Source organism: Panicum virgatum, chromosome 5N (genome assembly GCF_016808335.1).
Source record: "Panicum virgatum strain AP13 chromosome 5N, P.virgatum_v5, whole genome shotgun sequence".
NCBI classification, from domain to species: Eukaryota; Viridiplantae; Streptophyta; class Magnoliopsida; order Poales; family Poaceae; genus Panicum; species Panicum virgatum.
The window spans coordinates 48542946-48562884 of NC_053149.1; the positions used below are offsets into that span (position 1 = coordinate 48542946).

Sequence of the window (19939 nt, forward strand, 5' to 3'; positions counted from 1 at the left end):
TCAAGACTCCAAGGGGGTTAAAATATAATGAGTTCTTCAACAGTCGCCATGATTATCCCTGACAAGAATAGAAGAAGCCATCCGAAGTCCAGAAAAGGAGCATTGTGCAGTGCTGACTGGGAACCATCGTTGGCGAAAACTGGGGATATCCGTGAATACTGACAGTCACTTGCTTGGCCCAATTATTGACCCCAACTAAAACCAAATAAAAAAATAAACGATGGCGCCGTCTTGCTGCCCAATTATTGCGCACCACTGTCTCGAGAAAAGAGAAAAAAATCTTCGCCGTGCTCATGCGTCCACCGTTAAATGGAAAACAGGATCAAGTCTACTAAGTCGTTATCTACGGCAGCCAAGCCCTATCACACGAAATCTAGAAGTTTGCTCGAAAAAAAAATCTAGAATAGTCAAGCGGTGACGCCACACCACACCAAAGAGTCCAGGCAAACGCGAGTCGGGTAAACTCTGTGCGATTTGGTCGGCCACGCGACAGTGGCATTCTGTCGATTGCGCGGATATTAAGCGCGTCACATGAGTTTCGTACCTACCCCAGTCAGAGACACCGATATATTAATAATAATATATATGCTCCGGAAATATAGCTGCTATGTTCCTCTAGCTAACAGTTAGAATCAACAGGACAACAGCGGCCAGCCCGTCCGGGAATTTGGTATCAATCGTCCATGGAGCCAACGAGACCTCGTCCGCCCGGCGTGCTCACCCTATGCCTTCTGCTAGCGCTCTGCATGCACGGGCCGCCGTCGCGGGCGTCCGACACCGTTTCCCGGGATCAGCCGCTCTCCGGCGGACAGCGGATGGTGTCTCAGGGCGGCAGGTTCGCCCTTGGCTTCTTTCAGCCGGGTACGTCTTTATATATGAGCTGCACGTCCAATCCGGTTACTAGATTAGGATTTGGCTATATTTTCAATCTGTCTGGGAGTTTGAATGGCTTTTATTTAGGTCCAAACCTTCGAATTCTGCAGTTTCAGGTGTCTAACACGAAGATGATTTGTTAGGCTCCGCGTGACGCAAAATTATTTACTCCTACAAAGTTTTGGAAGGTTTTTCCGTTGAGGTTGCTTGTGTTTGTTAGTTTTGCGGTTGGCCATCGTCCTTGCTCGACCCCTTGATTTTTTTTAATAAGGGATCAAATCGGCCTATATAACCATCTTGTGGATATATACAACGAAATGTTAAGAGTTTTAGACTCTGAAACTCAAACGAGGAGATTTTATAAAAATAAAAAAGAAAACTATAAAATAAAGAAAGAAAATTAAAAAACTAAGCTCCAATCTTTTTCTTCGTTCCCGCTTCAACCTTGCAATGTCTTCATGCAGCACTAATCCATCATATCTCTCATCTATTTAGAAACTTGATGTTCAAATCGTCTGTTGCTTGCCAAATCTTTTCATGTCAACTCTGTCAATTAACTCGCATGAACAATAACTTGTGGTTTTCCACCCCTCTTTTCTTGATTAGAATGACCTCCAAAACACCTCCAAAATTTATATAACTATTTTACAATGATACAACTGATAGGGATGAATACATTTTTTTGCAAAAAAAAACATATGTAGTGTTTATGATCTTAAAATTAAAATTCACCAAATCGGGCTACTTTTTAAGACTATCTAATTTTTTATGGCACAAAAGTAGTATTCATAAATTGAGAAAAAATGACTAATATTTCTAAGATGATATGTATTAATTTATAAAAATTTTGTATCATATGTGACTTAGAGAATTTTGAAGTTCTGTTAAAAATTTATCAGAACTTCAAAACTCTGTATGTAACATATAATACAATTTTTTAATAAATTAATACATCTTACCTTAGAAATATTAAATATTTTTATTAAGTTTTGGACAATATTTTTGTGCCATAAAAAAATTAGATAGTCTTAAAAAGAGGCCTAATATGGTGAATTTTAATTTTAAGATCGTAAATGATACATATGTTTTTTCTTTGCAAAATGATGATAGAGAAGCATATTTTTATGTATTATCAATTGTATCACTGTAAATTTTTTTATGAATAATGGAGGTAATTTGGAGATAGTTTTAGTCAAGAAAAGATGGGTCAAAAACTCTTAGTTACTGTCCACGTAAGTTAGCTGATATAGTTACGATAGGGCCAAAGAAGGGATATAAGTTAAAAATGGGGCCAAATAAACTAAGATTTAACTTTTGATGGCCATAGAAGGAAGTGGTATTATTTCTAGGGTCATAGAGGGAGTTTTTTCTACCAAATATGAGCTAATTGTTTATCTAATCACAGATGATGGCTAATTAGTCATTAGAATCCATTAGCCTTGATTAGCTTTCATTAGCTCATGTTTAGTCCCATTAGCACATCTAGAGCTAAACTTTAGCATCTATGTTTTAGCACATTCAAACACCTTCTTAGACACTAGCAAATATATTCATGCGATGCCACCGTGGAAGATTCCGTATTGCACTCCGAGGATATTGGCACTTGGCACACAGATTACATGCTTTGAATTTGAACCCTACTAATATCTGGGTGTGGGTGGTGGATAATTTGACCTGTTCTTTTCTCTCAGATGTCACCGCACCTGACAGATGGTACCTTGCCATCTGGTACAACAAGATCTCAAAGCACACACCTGTCTGGATAGCTAATCGTGGAAGGCCTATCTCTGATCCAAACTCATCAAAGCTAACAATATCAGAAGATGGCAACATGGTTTTGCTGGACCGCCTCGAATCCCCTATGTGGGCCACCAACATCACCAGGAATATCTCCAACTCTACGGTCGGTGTCATCCTTGACACAGGCAATTTTGTGCTAGCACCTGCATCCAACACCACCTATTTTCTCTGGCAAAGCTTTGATGAACCAACCAATGTGTGGCTTCCAGGGGCAAAGCTTGGATGGAACAAGGTCACTGGTCACACCACACGCATCATATCATGGGAGAGTGCCATTAATCCATCGCCAGGGTATTATACACTTGAGATGGACCCAGACGGCAGCAACCAGTTTGTCCACCGGTGGAACAACTCTAGGTTTATTGGGCAACGGGCAAGTGGACTGGCACTATGTTTACTGGAGTTCCTGAGATGGCGTCATACCCTAAAGCTGCAGTAACCTATGAATTTGTGGTTAATAATCAGGAGAGCTACTTCCTGTACCATACTAATGTAACCACGACTACAGCCATGTTTCAGATGGAGGTCTCAGGTCAGGTCAAGACTGTAGCATGGATAGAGAGTGTGCAAGATTGGGTACCATTCTTGGCAATGCCAAAAGCACAGTGCAGCGTGTATTTTGTTTGTGGTTCCTTTGCCATATGTACTGAAAATGCATTCACTTTCTGCAGCTGTATCCGGGGCTTCAACAAGCAGTATGAGGGAAACTGGCTGTACGGTAATCCCAGAGGTGGGTGTAGGAGAAATGCTAGACTGGAATGTGTTGCGAATACTTCCAGGAATGCAGAAGTTGATGATTTTTATGCTCTTGCTGTTGCTAAGCTGCCTGATAAGGCCAGGAGTGCCGTAGCTGCTACTGCTGATGGATGTAAGCAGGCTTGTCTGAGCAATTGTTCTTGTGCTGCTTACTTCTATGGTGATAGCTGTTCTCTATGGTATGGAGATTTAATCAACCTGGTGGCCCCTACTGATGGTTCAACCGGATATACTATCTATATCAGGCTTGCTGCATCGGAGTTCTTGTCAGTCTCAACAAAGAAAGGCAAGGCATCGACTATCTGGGCTTTAACTAGTGGAACTATCCTTGTCACTGTCCTTGTGATATTAGGCGCACTTTTGATTCTCACAAAGTGGTTCTGCAGTAAGACGAGCAAAATTGAGGGTTCTTTGGTTGTATTCAGATTTAGGTACCTACGATCTGTGACCAAAAACTTCACGGAGAGGCTGGGCAAAGGATCTTTTGGTTCAGTGTACAAGGGAATGTTACCAGACGGGACGCTAGTTGCTGTGAAGAAGCTTGATGGTCTTTCACAGGGGGAGAAACAATTCCGAGCTTAAGTCAGTACAATAGGCACCATTCAGCATGTGAATTTAATCCGATTGCTTGGTTTCTGCTCCGAGCAGTCAATGAAGGTGCTGGTGTACGAGTATATGCCAAATGGTTCCTTGGATCGGAACATTTTTGGAAGCACTCGAGAGAAACTTAGCTGGAATATTAGGTTCCAAATTGCTCTGGGGGTCGCAAAGGATTTATCTTATCTGCACGAGGAATGTAGGAGCTGCATTGTACACTGTGATATAAAGCCAGAGAATGTGCTCCTCGACGACTCTTTCGTGCCAAAAATAGCAGATTTTGGGCTTGCCAAGCTTTTTGGCAGGGATTTCAGCAGGGTGTTGACGACCATGCGGGGTACCATAGGCTATCTTGCTCCTGAATGGATAAGTGGCACGGCTATCACCCCAAAAGCCGATGTTTTTAGCTACGGTATGATGCTTTTCGAGATCATGTCAGGGAAAAGGAATTCAGCTCGGTGCCAGCAAGGAACGGAGACGTTCTTCCCTGTGCTGGTAGCAACAAGACTACAAGACGGCGGCATCAAGGACTTGTTCGATTCTTAAATAATGCGAGATGCTAACTTGCAAGAGGTGGAGAAGGCATGCAAGATCGCCTGCTGGTGCATCCAGCATGATGAGAACATAAGGCCAACGATGGGAGAAATTGTTCAGATCCTGGAAGGATTATTAGATATCAACTTACCACCTGTTCCCAGCTACTTGCAAGATCTTGCCGACTGTTGCTCTACTCCAGACGTGTCAAACTAGTTTATTTTCTGTTGTAGTTAAGTGTGTGTAGTCAGGCCAGTGCAACGGAGTTAGTTAGCGTCGCTGGCCGGCTCTGGCTTGTGGCGCGCTCAGCACCCGCGGCATGCTTTTTCATGCGGGATGGCGCGCACGAGATTCTCGGATCATGGCGCGGGTCAAGGGAAGGCTGAGAGCCTATTTTGTTTCTTCAATATAAGCAATGAATAAACGAGAAAACGCTGCTCAATTTTTGACAGCACCAAACATCGAGGCCATCTCTGTTTTTGAGTGCGCATTCTGAGTTCGCCGGCGGCGAAGCAATGCCAGTTAATTCCCACAATTGGTATCAGTGCGAGTTCGTTATAGGGAGGTCATGTCCGCTCACTCCGCTGCGACGGCACCTGTGTTCGGCGAATGCCAAACACTCACCGTGCCGATCACTCGCCGTCGTGTGTCGGTGCCGATCACTCGCCGTCGCCGTCGTGTGTCGGTGCCGATCACTCGCCGTCGTGTGTCGGTGCCGATCACTCGCCGTCGTGTGTCGGTTCACCAGCACCCCGAGGCGGATCGTGAAGGAGACGGGTGGCTCTGTTCAATACCCCATGCTGGACTTGATATACTCACGTACGTGTAGTCAGACTGTTGTTCTATTCCAGACGGGTCACACTAGTTTATTTTCTATTGTTGTTAAGTGTGTGTACAATCGTGACTGGACTTGATATACTCACGTACGTGTAGTCAGGCCAGTGCGACGGAGTTTGTTAGCGTCGCTGGCCGGCTGGACTTGATATACGGAGTTTCTGCATGGTGTTGCTCTACGGCATTATGCATTATAGGCTTATATAGCTTCTCGAGATCATATGCATTAGGATAAGGAAAGTAGAAAGCACAACTGAATAGTTAACACATACTTGCCATCTGTTCAAAGGTACCTTCATGTTCCAGGAGATAGATCTGTCCGCTCAAATGCATGTGTGAAACTCCAAGACCTGTCGTGGGAGTGAACTTGGAATAGATCACCATCCCTGGAGAACACTATGATTTTATTACAGCAAATTATCCCTAAAAAAAGAGACTAAAAATAATGGAAGGTAGAAAGAACACACTCCGTAAAACATGTCTGAGGTTAAGTTACACACCCTATATGCTGCCGCTCAACAATTATAAGGCATGTACATGGTGTTGAGAGCTTGACGAAAACAGGAATCTGATAAAATTCAATGCAGCAAAAGACTTGAAATCGCTGCCAATATTTGTTGGTTCACTCAGATTTCAATGACAGAGCAAGTGCCGCACCATTGTGATACATGCATCCCAGTTGACATAGGCAACTGGTATCATCAGTTAAACATAAATCAGTATCAGAAGTAGCCCACACCCTTGACTTCACCTAACTTGGGAGCATTGGCATCATTACCCAGAAATAAGAGGCGACCTGTTACACAACCAAGTCATAATCAGTAGACATAAAACACCAGTTCAAATGCTCAACATAATCTATCTACATGACAGCCAACATTACTTTGCATGGAGAAACCAAAAACACATGAAAATAGAATGAAATAAACCTAAGTTCTGAATGCTATGGAAATGCCTACACAAGTGGTTTTGGTTATGAATAATTAAAAAATGCAGGATAATGTTAACTCGGATATGGAACATGTCTACGGTGCTATGGTATAAGTTCACATCGACTATGGTATTAAGAGTTGTTCCACGTGAAAGAGGTAAATAAAGTTCATCAGGACTCAAATTCCGTGTTTCTATGGGAGTCTTCAGGAGTGCCATCTAAACTAACTGAAAGAGGGAAATATTTCCAAAAGATTTATGTCTGGAGCCACCCGTGGCCCTTCCCCAGACCCCACATAACGTGGGAGCACTCGCACTGGGTACGCCTTTTTTTTTATGTCTGGAGCACTATTACGAAGATTCATTGGTCTAAGATCTTACACCACCACATTGGGGACACATATTGAGGCATGCCACACCATTAATTAAACATACAATTCCTAGCAGTATAGTATTCACCAAGTCTTGGTTATTTAAACATTTGTGACAGGAGATACCACCAAAAGCTCAACATTGCTATATTATTGCTGGAAGCTAACTTAGCATAAAAGAAAATGCTTATGCTTTGCTTGCAGCTGGCATAAACCATGATGGAGATGAACCTGTGAAAGCAGAAAGTGGTGGATTGCACATAGCCTTTAAAATCCTCAATTTTACTACGTTCATTGGGGGCTTCTAAATTGTGCCCCTTCTATTCAATAGGGAACTGGTGGGCAATGAATAAGCTGAAAATGAACTCACGATCTGTTAATATAAGCTATCAATGTAAATCTATAGTATGCGAAGCACACGAACCGAGAGAGGGAACTAGTTAAAACAGAGGAATGGATGGAAATAAATAGGTTGAAAGTACACTCATGACCTGGTAAATGGTATGCAAGTTATCAATGTAAATCAGTAGTGTAAGAAGCATACCATTTGCACGCACAGCTATTTCTCTTATGCGTCTAACCAGCCCAGTAATTGGATCACAGAACACTTTGGTCTCAAGATTTCCTTCCAAATACAGAACAGTGCTGAAATGTTGCAATTGATGCAGATTTGGATGTATCAGTATTTCCGAAGGGTAAAAACAATCAACCAATTAATCGAAATCTCAAAAGGAGCATATATTGTATAAAGCAATAAACAAAACTGAACAATGTTGCACTTCACCAAACAGACACGAAATCCATCTAAAACATAAACAAGTATCTACTAAATTGTGTCAATGGAAACCTAAACAGTGAAGCGAAGACAAATGGCAATATGCAATTATCTACAAGAAAACCCAACACTCATGGGGCAGAATCAACTAATGTAAGTTGCAGGTGGAAATGGATGCTAATGAACTTAGGTGTTCCTCCACCCTTTTTGCATCAATTTTGAAAGGACGGCACATTAACCATGAAGATGAAGGGAGTAAACAGAGCTGAGCTCTTATCACTTCCCAACCATTCCGTTCGTTCTACATATGTCTAGAACGTAAGTTCTAACTTCTTACGACTACAAGGAGGCAAGGCGGAGCTCACCCGGTCTTGACGTGGTTTAGAGCGAGGGTGCCGAGGCGCTCCGGGTAGACGGAGACGCGGTGCCACTGGACGGAGCAGCGGTCGGCGTACTGGTGCGGCTCCTCGCGGTCCAGCGGGCGGCGGTTGTTGCGGATGCCACCGGTGCCAAGCGAGAAGAGCACGACGGTCCTCCCGTTCCGCAGCCGCTTCTGTATCGGCTCCTGCCCGACCTTCCCCACCATTATCGCCTTCGCATCCCCCATCCCCCGCAGGGGGAAAAAGCATCGCGTCATTTCGTGCGAAATCAAACCCGAAAGGGTGAAGAGAATCAACATCAAGAGTTCCAATCAAACCTTATAGATGCCGGGGTCGAGGCCGTTCTCGAGGGGGCGGGTGGTGTTGGGCGGGCGCGGGCGGTTGCGCGCCTGCTGGCGGTCCTGATCCCCGGGGGGCTGGTCGTGCTCGAGCTCGGGGTCGGACTCCGCGTCGGACCCGTTAAGCGAGGGGGAGGGGGAGGAGGGTGTCGTAGTGGCTGAGAAGGGGCGGAGTGGGGAGGAGAGGAGGCGGCGGGAGAGGAGGAGGCGGCGGGCGAGGAGGGAGGCGGAGGAAGCCGCCATGGGTGCTCGCCGCGAGGAGAGGTGTGCAGAGTGGAGCGGATGGGGGGAGTCGGCGGCGCTGCTAAACCCTCTCTCTGCAAAGCGGCAAAGCCCTAATTAGTTCATGGGTCAGGTGGGCTGGCCCGCTACATGTTCTGCCACCCCCACCCCCCCCCCTCTCTCAAAAGGCGGTTTTTTCTTTTTTATATTTAAAAAAATTAAAATTTTTAAAATATATGTCCGTTTTGAAATATTTCAAAAATATACCCCGGTCGCCCTCCCATAGGGCGACAGGCCCAAAGTGTAATTTTTTTCTTCAAATTTGCAACGAAGTCCCTGGAGGAAAAAAAAAAGGCCCAGTCGCCCGTTGGGGGGGGGCGACCGCCTCTGGGCCCAGCCCATGGGCGCGGCAGGGGGCTGTCGCCCCCCCCACGGGCGACAGGGGGGCCTGTCCCCCCCCCCCCCCCCCCGCGGGCGACCGGGGATGCCCCCCTATAAAAGGTCCAGCCCTCCCCTTCCCTCCTCATTTGAGCCCGAAAATTCCACCAAAAATTCAGAAAAAAAGAGAGGAGTGAGGAGAAGGAAAGCGGCGAAGCCCTACCGGATTCAGCACTTGTGATCTGCAGGTTAGTACATTTAGTTTAAATATTGTTATATTTAAGTACTACGTATTTTAATATGAGTAATTTAATTTAATTAGTGCTATAGTAGAACCATTTAAGTAGAAGTTCAATGATACTTTAGTTTGTAGTTACGTAGTAGTAAATTAGTTTAGAAAATTAGTACTACGCATTTATTATTACAATTGCAGTACTATTAGAGACGTGTTTATAAATTATTTATGATTTAGAATAGAATTTGGCATATGCAGTATAGAATTTGAGTGTCATCACGTTGTTATGAATACTTATACGTTTTAGTCGAATTTCATAATTAGTTTCTACGGATTATTGAATAAGGTAGTGAAGTAAAGAGTATAACTCGATAAGTATTATGTGATATACAGATATATCGAGCAAGATGCAGTTTCAAGTATTTTATGGTGAATACAATATTATGTATAGGCCAAATGGAGTAGATCTTTCTGCCTTTAAGCGCACATCTAGCGGCATAGATAAACCTCTGGAAAGGAGTTTTGGTTCCATATGTAAGTGGCTGCAGCGTGGGTTCCATGTTGATCCGTTGACACATGTGATCACTGTCCAGTCTCTTGTTAATTGGGAGGTAGAAAGTGAATTATGGGAATTAATGATGATACACAGCACTGATGACTGGCAGAAGTACATGCAAGCAGCTCTAGAGCGTGGGTGGCCTCTGGCCATTCTTGTTCAAATCTGGGAGAAGACACAAAATGAAATCCAACATTGTGCGGATCAAGGAACTCCGAGTATTCGAAGAGAGACCAATTATGTTGCGCAAGATGAGTCAGAAGAGACAGAGAACCAAAACATGGGACCACAGGGCCTTGCTGATGAGGGAGAGAGGATACATAACATTGTGGACGAGATGGAGGCAGAAGACCAAACCGCAATAGAGATGGAAGAATATGAGGACTCATCTAATGACGAGCAGTACTCATTGCCAAAAGAGTGGAAAGAGCATGGTTTTGACAGTCATGTCGTAGAAGATGTACGAAATCAGGAGTGGGAGTACAGAGGGAATGAGGTAGTGCAAGGTGCAACATATCCAAACATTGAAGCCGTAAAAGATGCTGTGAGACTATGGGCAATCTCATTGAAACGAGAATTCAGAGTCGTAAAGTCTGGCAGTAAAGAATATGAGGTGAAGTGTGTGAATGCTGGATGTCCATGGCGAGTACATGCATTCAAGGGAAAATGGAAGTCAAACTGGAAATGTTCCATTGTCACAGAGCACACTTGTTTGCTGTCAGAAGTTCTTCCCTCGCATCGCATTATATCATGCGACTTTGTTGCAAAGCAAATGTATGGGTTTATTATGGACAACCTAAATTATGAGCCAAAAATGATTGTTCGACACATTGAGCAGACTTACCAGTACACCATCAGTTATTTGAAGGCATGGCGGGCTAAACAAAGGGTGTTCGAGATGTGGTTCGGCACATACGAGGCATCATACGATAATCTACCTCGTATGTTATCCCAGGTTGCTGCTAGAAATCCTGGAAGCTTTTATGACACATACCTTGTACCAGCCAGGGGACAAAGAATTATGCAACGAGCCTTCTTTTGCATAGGTGCTTCTGTTAGAGCATTTCAGTTTTGTCTTCCGGTGATCTGCATTGATGGCACATTTTTGACTGGAAGGTATAAAGGTCAGATACTCACCGCAATCGGTGTAGATTGCAACAACCAAATTGTTCCGCTCGCATTTGCATTTGTTGAAAATGAGAACATAGACAGTTGGTATTGGTTCCTTGAACGAGTGAAGAATCATGTTGTTGCTGCACGTCCAGATGTGTGCCTTATTAGTGATAGGCATGCAGGTATCCTGCAATCAATACTGAAATTGCAACATGGAACTGCAACAACGCCTCCATTATGGCCTGATGTCCAAAACATGTGGTGCATTAGGCATATGGGTGCAAACTTTTATGAACACTTCAAGAACAAGGATCTTAAGAACCTGTTTAAGAGGTTGTGCACCCAAAATCAACAGAGAAAATTCAATGCATTATGGCAGATGCTTGATCAGTTGACTGCAGAGCTAGTGAAGGTAAGGGCATCAGGAGCAGGCACGAGTCAGGCTGCAGAGGCTAGGGATTCAATTGAGAAGCCATTTTCACACTGGATTCGAGGTGCACCTAAGGAGAAATGGTCATTCCTTTATGATACCAACGGAATACGGTATGGTATTCAGACAACGAACCATGCAGAGTGTTTCAATATGGTTATGCGTTCTTGTCGTGCCTTTCCACTTGTGGGAATTGTTGAGTTCATCATGTATGGGTGCATGAAGTATTTCAGAGAGCGTTACACGGCTGCAAGCATAAACATCAGCAACCCCCAAATTCAGTTTTGCAAAAGAGTGACACAATATATGCAAGAGAAGATTGAAAAGGCCAAACTGCATCGCGTCATATCCACAGGTACAATGGAGCATAGATTTGAGGTTCTATGCAAGGATGGAAGTGGTCGTGGTATCCGTAGAGATAGAGTGGTACAGGAGAGTTTGATTACAGTTGATGGCAAAGCATTCTGCTCCTGCATGAAACCTAAGTTATTGCATATGACATGCTCCCATCTCATTGCGGCATGTGCAGAGTCTGCGTTACAGTCAGGACTATTTGTTTCACCGTACTTCAGCAAGGAAGCAGCTGTATCCACATGGGGACATGAGGTATACGGGATTGGAATTGTGGGGCCTTTCACTCAGGATAATGAGAATAAGATGTTTATTCCTGATCCAGCCACTAAGAAAGGCAAAGGCCGCTGTCAGACACGTCGTATTCGGAATGGTATGGACAAGTCGGAAGCAAGCAAGGCACAAAAGCGTTGCAGCCAATATGGATCATTGAGTCACAACTACAAGAAGTGTCCTCAGAATGCACTTCACGATGCTGCTGACGTCGGTCCTTCCGGAAATCCCAGAGATGGAGCACCTCCTACGTTCAGACGAGCATCGGCGAGAATTGCTCGTGGAAGGCATTCGGTGTCATAATCCACAATTGTATTTCATTATTTGTAATATGTAGTAATGAAATATGGCAGGTATGTAATGAAGTATTATTGTATTTATGTGTCCAGTTTGTATGAAATATATATTTACCTATGTGTTCTCATATATTTTTGAATGCAGGTATGGAGATGGACTCCTTGCTAGACCCAGTGATCGACTCGAGCCACAGGTCTTACTTTGCAGCTGTTGAGCACCGAGCCCTAGAGGTGCTACGTCCTCGTCCACCCGGCGAGGCGATCTCTATACACCACGATTGGTGTGACCGGTATGTAATGAAATATTATTATTTATCACTTATGTATTCGCCGGTATTCCTTTGTTTCGACATTTTTTGTTTTTTTGCAGGTTACGTGAGGCCGGCCTACTGACTCTGAGCCGTCTTGTCGAGGTTGGGCCTATTGAGCTCGACCGATCCCTCCTGACGGCGCTCGTTGACAGATGGAGGCCGGAGACACACACGTTCCACCTCCCATGTGGGGAGATGACTCCTACGCTGCAGGACGTGGCCTACCTCCTCGGCCTCCCTATCGTCGGGGAGGCTGTAGGTCCGCGTGTGGTGGCGGCCTCATGGAAGGATGAGCTGGAGGCCCGTTTTGCCCTGGTTGACCGCGTGGAAGAAGCAGGTCCGATCAACCCGCACCCGCGAGCAGCAGGTCCTTCGAAGACCTGGTTCCTACAGTTTACAGTACGTATTCATTCCATTTATAAATTTAATTGTTACAATTCACATATTCCATTGATAGTTGAAACCATTAATCTTAATTGTTTATGCAGCCTGCCCTGTTGGCTGCGGATGCCGACGAGTATAGTGTGACCAGATCGCTGGAGGCGTACCTACTTTGGTTGTTTGGTTACATCATGTTCAACAACACTCATGGCAACTCGGTCGATAGGATTCTCCTTCCGTATGCACGGGAGATTGCGGATGGGGACGAGGACGTACCGCCCTACAGCTGGGGTGAGGCGGTACTTGCAGCCACTTATCGTGGACTCTGTGACGGCTGCATGAAGACACAAGGGAACGCTATCCTGTCAGGGTGCCCACTACTGCTACAGCTTTGGTCGTACGAGAGGCTAGCCGTTGGTCGGCCCTTTGTCAGCCACGAGCCTTACTTCCGCCGTCCTGGTTTATGACATCGCGGTTGAGGCTGTGGCTACCCGTGCACCAGCAGGCCTGTCTTCGCACTGCTCCGCGAATGCGAGCCTGTGGCTTACTTCCGTCGTCCTGGTTTATGACATCGCGGTTGAGGCATATTGCCCCTGGAGAGTCAGGAGACAGTTTGGGCAGCGCCAGGAGTTTCCGGCGCCCACCGCGTTGGAGCGTGTCAGCCGCCAGGATCACAGGTAATTATGAATGAACTTGGCTCATACATTCGTGTCGAATCTAACGATTCTTCGTGGTCCACTTTGTAGGTTGTCAAGGAGTGGCTTGCCGTGCTCTGATGATTGGCTCTCCAAGATCCAGCCGTGGGTGGACCAATGGGAACAGGCAGACGAGCTCTTGGTCCCTCCAACAGGACCACACACAGACAGCTCCTTTAGGGCTTACCTCACTTGGTACTTACCACGGACTCGGGCTCATCTGGTTTTTGTTGACACTCACCCGCAGCCACACCAGGCAAGGCCTCAGGATGGCTATGCCCGGCACCACGTGGAGGCACTAGCTGGCGCGGTGAGTCTCTTGATCATATTTGCATATATATATATATATATATATATATATATATATATATATATATATATATATATATATATATATTCATAAGATAATTCATGTGTTTGTAACTGTACCTTTACTGAATTGATGCAGCTTCGCCTTTGCAACATGATGGAGACGGACTGCTCGACTTACTTGACGAGGGTACGTGCTGGATCCCCAATGACCCAGTTTGAGCAGACAGAGGCATGGTCGAGGCAGCGTGATCAGTTGCGTCAGGTAGTGCACAACTTCGGAAGCCGTGTGCAGTACGAAGACAGCCACGGGTCGTCTCAGGCCTCGTCGTCGTTCCCATGTCCGTCGACCATGCACGGGCCGACGTCGCAGTTCTTCCCAAGTGCAGGTAACGTACATATCTCTTTAAAATTACATCAAGTGTTCCTACATATTTACTAATATCACATACAGAATACGATCCAGCTACTGCGTTTGGCCATACTGGAATGTTTAGAGGGACAGCACCAGTTGGCGGACCGTATCCAGGGATGGTACCGGTGCCACAGATACCGGCCTACACAGGTTAGTTTATGTTTCGTATTTCGGTTTCTACATGGCATGACAAAATATACGAGCGGACGCTAACATCCACATTTTTTGCGTAGGATTCTACCCCCATGCGAGCGCCGGACCTTCTTCTTCCTCCTTTCGACCAGATAATGAGACCTTCACCTTAGACGACTTCGACAGCTTGAGTCCAGAAGAGCCTGCCGCGCAAGGTGACCCCGATGTCTTGGGGTATTCACAGCTAGGAGGAGCACCACTTGGGATCTCTCAGCAGCAGACACCGCAGCCCCTTGCGCGTCCTGAGCGACAGGTGAGGTCTCCGGATGTTCTCACCTACTCCGAGGGACATGTCCGTGCCCAGCAGAGGGCTAAGAGGGTCCGACGCCCTAGGGGTGGTTAGATGTATCTGATGTTTATTTGTAATGAGATAGCTGTGGACCACTTATTTGTATCCGATGTTTATGATTGTGGTAGGTTACTTGTCATTTGTTTCTATAGATATTATTGATGTGAACTTATTATGTTTGTGGGTTCCATAATGCTCGTGAAATAAGGGAAGTTCTTGCGATTTTTTCCCGTGATTTAATGAAGGACAAGTTACGTGCGGTAGGAGTTAGCGGCCGAGATCTTGCCGACGATGATGACGAATATACGCTCGAATAGCTCAAAATAGTTCCCTGGAGAAAAAAAAGGCCCTGTCGCCCCCCCCCCAACGGGCGACAGGCCCCTGTCGCCCGTTGGGGGGGGGCAACAAGGCTTTTTTTTTTCCTCCAGGGACTTCATTGCAAATTTGAAGAAAAAAAATTACACTTTGGGCCTGTCGCCCTATGGGAGGGCGACCGGGGTATATTTTTGAAATATTTCAAAACGGACATATATTTTTGAAATTTTAATTTTTTTAAATATAAAAAAGAAAAAACCGCTCTCAAAAGCATGTTGCTTCTTGGGCCAGCTGTGCTCCAATTTCATCTGCGGCCTGGCCCTCTTTGTTTTTTTACCACGCCCGTTGTGTTGGGTAGCGTCGTAGCAATCGGGGAACCTCCGCCCCACTCCCCGGGAGGGATCCATGTCTCTCGATCTGGCAGTTGGAACTTGCCCAAAACTGAACCAAACCGTTTAATAATATACTCCTTCCGTCCCAGTTTAAGTGCAATCCAAGAATTTGAAGTGCAATCTTAGTATGGATGTAAAATGACATTTATACCCCTATGTAAATGTAACCAGAAATATTTTAAGATCATTCTAGCAACTCTGACAAGTACTAACATTTTTTTATAGAACTGATATGCAGTAGCTGACACATTACACTTGAGGTTACCGTGCCTCCACGTGTAATATCTGGAAGGTACCATATGATAAAAAATTAAAGAACAAGATGGTGCCATTACATAGAGATTCAAAATTTTAACTGAACCGCCATTGCAGCAGTACCCCCACTATATAAACACATCATGAGCTCCAACCTGCCTTCCCCTTGTAAGAAAGGTAGCATGAGCTCCAGGCATCAGATGAGCCATCCACTCCATCTTGCATTTTCCTTCATCATAAGCCATGGCAATTGATCTAAACACATTACCAGAAGGAGATGTAGATCCCATACCTAATCTAAATGAAGAACCACCAGATAAGCAAGAGGATGAAACCAATCATCTCCAAAAAGATGAGGTCCATGTCCTGGTGGATGATGAAGTCCATTGGCTCCAAGAAGCTCAGTCCCACCTTTTCCAGGAAGATGAAGAGGTTGCTATGCATGTACATCCCTTACCTAATCTCAATGTTGACCCTTCTGACCTGCAACAACCAAATGAAGGTAATTTCTTCTTTTAGTTACATCAGTCTACTAAGTCTTGTTCAGAGTCATAAGATAGCTTTGGCATTCGTTGTTGATGCCTACCAGAACTATGATACCTTCTAACTTTGGTCTATAGTATTAGGTAGGACTGACTATGTACCCACGTGTACTGTGCAGTATCAGTGATGGATCCATTTGATAGTTGCTGTGCACTTATATCATCTGTTTAATTTGAGATTTTTTTTTGAATCTCCCAGGTGTACTTAAATTGGGACGGAGGGAGTATGTTTCACACTTCAAATCACTTCCAGAATCAATCTAAACTGGATTGCAACATCATTTCAGCTAGACGTGTTTTTGACATGCTCATTCAACATGACGTCGCTGCCTACCACCAAGCACATACATTTTAGTTGACTAGTAGGTACTACCCGGTTCTCGCAAGTTGCACACTTTGTGCGGTAATTTTTTCCCTCATGTGGCTTACCTTTTTTACTTCTCTCTGTAAATATTTGACTTCCCTCTTCCACTATTAATACAAAGGCAGAGCACCTGCTGTAATTCCTAAAAATAACCATGCAACAAGCATGGTTTCACCCCATGCAACAGACAAAGCTATCGATCTTATGGACATCAATATCATCATTACACGATTCAGTTGGGATTCGAAAAACAGTAAAAATCAACACAAATTCAGAAAGACAGCACACCCATGCATACAACACCCCCCACCCACCCATTCCACATCAAAAGATCACAGAATGCTTTTACTCTTGCTAAGAACCCACACCAGACACCCTCAAGCTTGTTGGCTGCTCACGTCTTCATTGAGGTGATACTTTCACTCTTGCTCAGAACCTGCAAATAGTAAAAGAATAAACATTGATCAGGCAAAAAAACCAAGCAGGTAACCTACAACTATGAACAATAGTAACAACAGGGAATTATAAAAGCAGATGCAGCGATGTTATACCTTCACCATTAGAACAGAGTTCAGGATCTTTGGTCTTATATAGCCAATCTTTCCCGCAGACAAGGGCCTCAAGCATTTTCTGAGCTAGTCAGCTTCTATGGTCTCCAAGAATCCTTCCCCCTAAACAGAAAGTAGATTCAGATGACACAGTGCTAGAGGAATTGCAAGGAAGTTCCGAGCTATAGCTGAAAGAACTGGAAACTTTGCTGCTTTGCTTCTCCACCAAGATAGAACATTAAAATCTTCCATGTTATTTTCAGACTCTTCTTCCAAGTAGACATCAATCTTGGATTTTTGCGACTGTGAAGTTATCACTTCAGACTTGTATTGAGCAAACTTGGCATCAATTTTTCTTTTCCCTAGAGCTGGTGAGCCCATGATATTGTTGCTACTCATACTATGTGAAGTTCTTGCATATGTACAACTTATCCTTGTATTATGTTGCTCATACAATATGAAATACTTTCTTATCCACGTCAAGGAAAATTTCCACACGAGTACCAATCTGATCTACATTTTCGCACACCATCTTGAAAAGAAATCCAAATAGAGTTTTGTTCTTTCTTGGATCTAATAAAGTGGCAATGACTAGTGCAAGGTTAAATGGAATTTCCTTATTCTTTCTACGGGGGTTATGATCTTTACTTCGAGGGTTAGCTTCACCTGGCTCCCAGTACTTCTCAAACTTAGAACACATGGATGATGTCAACTCCTTCAGCAAGTCAGTTGACTACAAGGTTGGGTTCACCTTTAGTGCATGCTGGATGCAAAGAACTAAGGGCAGAAACATGTGTGTCGTTGGTAACCTGTCGGCTAAAACAGCAAGAGTGAGATCTTAAAAGCTTTGAGAAACTCACAAATTGCTTCTGCTTTCATCCATTCTTCTTCACTAGGACAAACTTCCAAATATTTTGAATCATAGGCATTTAGAACAACCTTGTAATCTGATGCTTCTCTAATCATTTTGTAGGTTGAGTTCCATCTCGTCGGAACAACAAGATAAACTCCAGCTTTTGAGGCTACCCCCTTTCCATTTGCAATTGAATTGAACGCTTGGAGTCTTGATGGCGATGAGTCAATGTGCTTTAATAGCTCACGTATCGTTTTGATCGATGAATGTATTATCCTCATCCCATCATGAACCAAGATGTTAAGTATGTGGGCACAACATCTAACATGTAGATGTTCTCCGACAAACATCAGACCATGCTTGCAATCAATTGACGTGGAAATCCCGCCGGACATATTCCCGCGCTCCATGTATGCTAGGGCCGGGGAGATCTACTTTGCTCCGGAGCACCGAACCCAATAGGCGCGCGTATTGTGCGCTAGGTGTGCCCGTCAATTTGACCTATGATTGACAAGGAGGATAAACGTTAAATTCCGGGCTATCGGCTAGCCAGCCGATATTGATGATGCCAGCAATCGGCTATCGTTCAGCCGATCAGGGATATGAAAGCTACGCTTAAAGCAACGTAGCTCGCTGACAATACTCAGATCTAGATCCAAATCGGTCTGCGTGATCAGATCACGAGAAGTAGCCGATCAAAATATATCTAAGTTGGATAAATTGTAACAAAAAATAAAAAAATAGATTAAATGGATTAACCTAGCACGACCTAAGCAGATGTCGATAATTTGAGGTAAAAACTAAAAGAATAGATTAAACGAATTAACCTAGTTAGATCTAAGACAGTACCGATAACTGGTGATAAAAGCAACAACAAGCTAGATTCACAGATCAATTAAACTAACAAATTGATAACTTTTATCGATAAATTGGTGAAAAGCCAAACCCTGTCGAACAGATCTAACTTGCTCGATAACTTGAGTGCTATAGACAGAGAAAGAAGCGATGCATCGTCAACCTAGGCCTATCCACACAACTCGACTCAGAACTTTACCAGCAAACAATGAACGTGCCCGCTGAGAAAAACTCGTAAAAAGAAAAAAAACTACCGCAACTATGGCGAAGCCGCCTGCGTGAAAAGTAGATGCGATGAATGTAAATGTTTTTTGTTGGATGTGGTTAATCAAAGTTTGTAAATGATGGAGGTCTACTATTATACCTAGACCCTGTTGCCAATACAACAAGATTACAACTTGACTACCAAGAAATAAAACTTACCAAAACAAATTAAATCAAAGATAACTTGCCAGCGTAGCTTGTCGACCCAATTCCGATCCATGGGCCACGATGACCTTTTCGATCCCTCGGCCCACACACTTGCTCTATTTCCCCAGCTCCTAATCATTGGTTATTTTCTTAGCACGTTTCCAAAAAATAGTGTCAACATAATCTATTACTAGCAACTCACATGCAGTCGCGTTGTTGCAAGCATTGTCTAGTGTCAAGGTAAAGATCTTCTCTCTTATTTCTTAATCAGTTAGACATCTTAGCAGTTCTTTGTCAATTGCATGGCCTGAGTGAGGATACTCTAGCTCTTTGAACCAAATAATCTTTTTCTTGATCTTGAACTCTGCATCAATGTAGTGTGCAGTGACTACCATGTATCCTAAGTCCTATGACGATGTCCAAATATCAGATGTCAAGCAAACACGAGAATCCAAACTCCAAAGTTCAGCTTGAAGCTCCCTTTTCATCTCTACATACTTCTTCAAGCAGTTGTCACGAATAATTTGACGACCCCTAACTTTAAATGTTGGTTGCAAGGTCCTTAGCCATGTTGGAGGTAAGGGTCTTCAAACTTCAGGAATGGAATCTCAACATGGATGATATACTTAATCATCTCTTTACGGCAAAGTTGTGGGTCAAATACAAAAGGAAGCTCAGATGATGGTTGCTTGCTGAGCGTGGCCTGAAATTTTTGTCTGATAGGAGAAGGGATTACTGGGCAAGCATTTGCAATGTGACATCATAAACTG

The 19939-nt window shown here is 44.2% G+C and overlaps 1 protein-coding gene and 1 pseudogene across 1 annotated transcript; one reads left to right on the plus strand and one right to left on the minus strand.

The window, feature by feature from the left end:
* Positions 1–545: 545 nt before the first annotated feature.
* LOC120673869 lies at positions 546–5202 on the plus strand (annotated as a pseudogene).
* A 528-nt stretch (positions 5203–5730) lies between these two features.
* LOC120673870 (single-stranded DNA-binding protein, mitochondrial-like) lies at positions 5731–8513 on the minus strand. Its single transcript, XM_039954912.1, has 4 exons — positions 8168–8513; positions 7836–8062; positions 7240–7340; positions 5731–6190 (listed from the first exon to the last, which is right to left on the minus strand). The coding sequence occupies exons 1-4, from the start codon at positions 8429–8431 to the stop codon at positions 6117–6119; spliced, it is 666 nt and encodes a 221-aa protein (XP_039810846.1). The 5' UTR covers positions 8432–8513; the 3' UTR covers positions 5731–6116.
* Positions 8514–19939: the final 11426 nt, after the last annotated feature.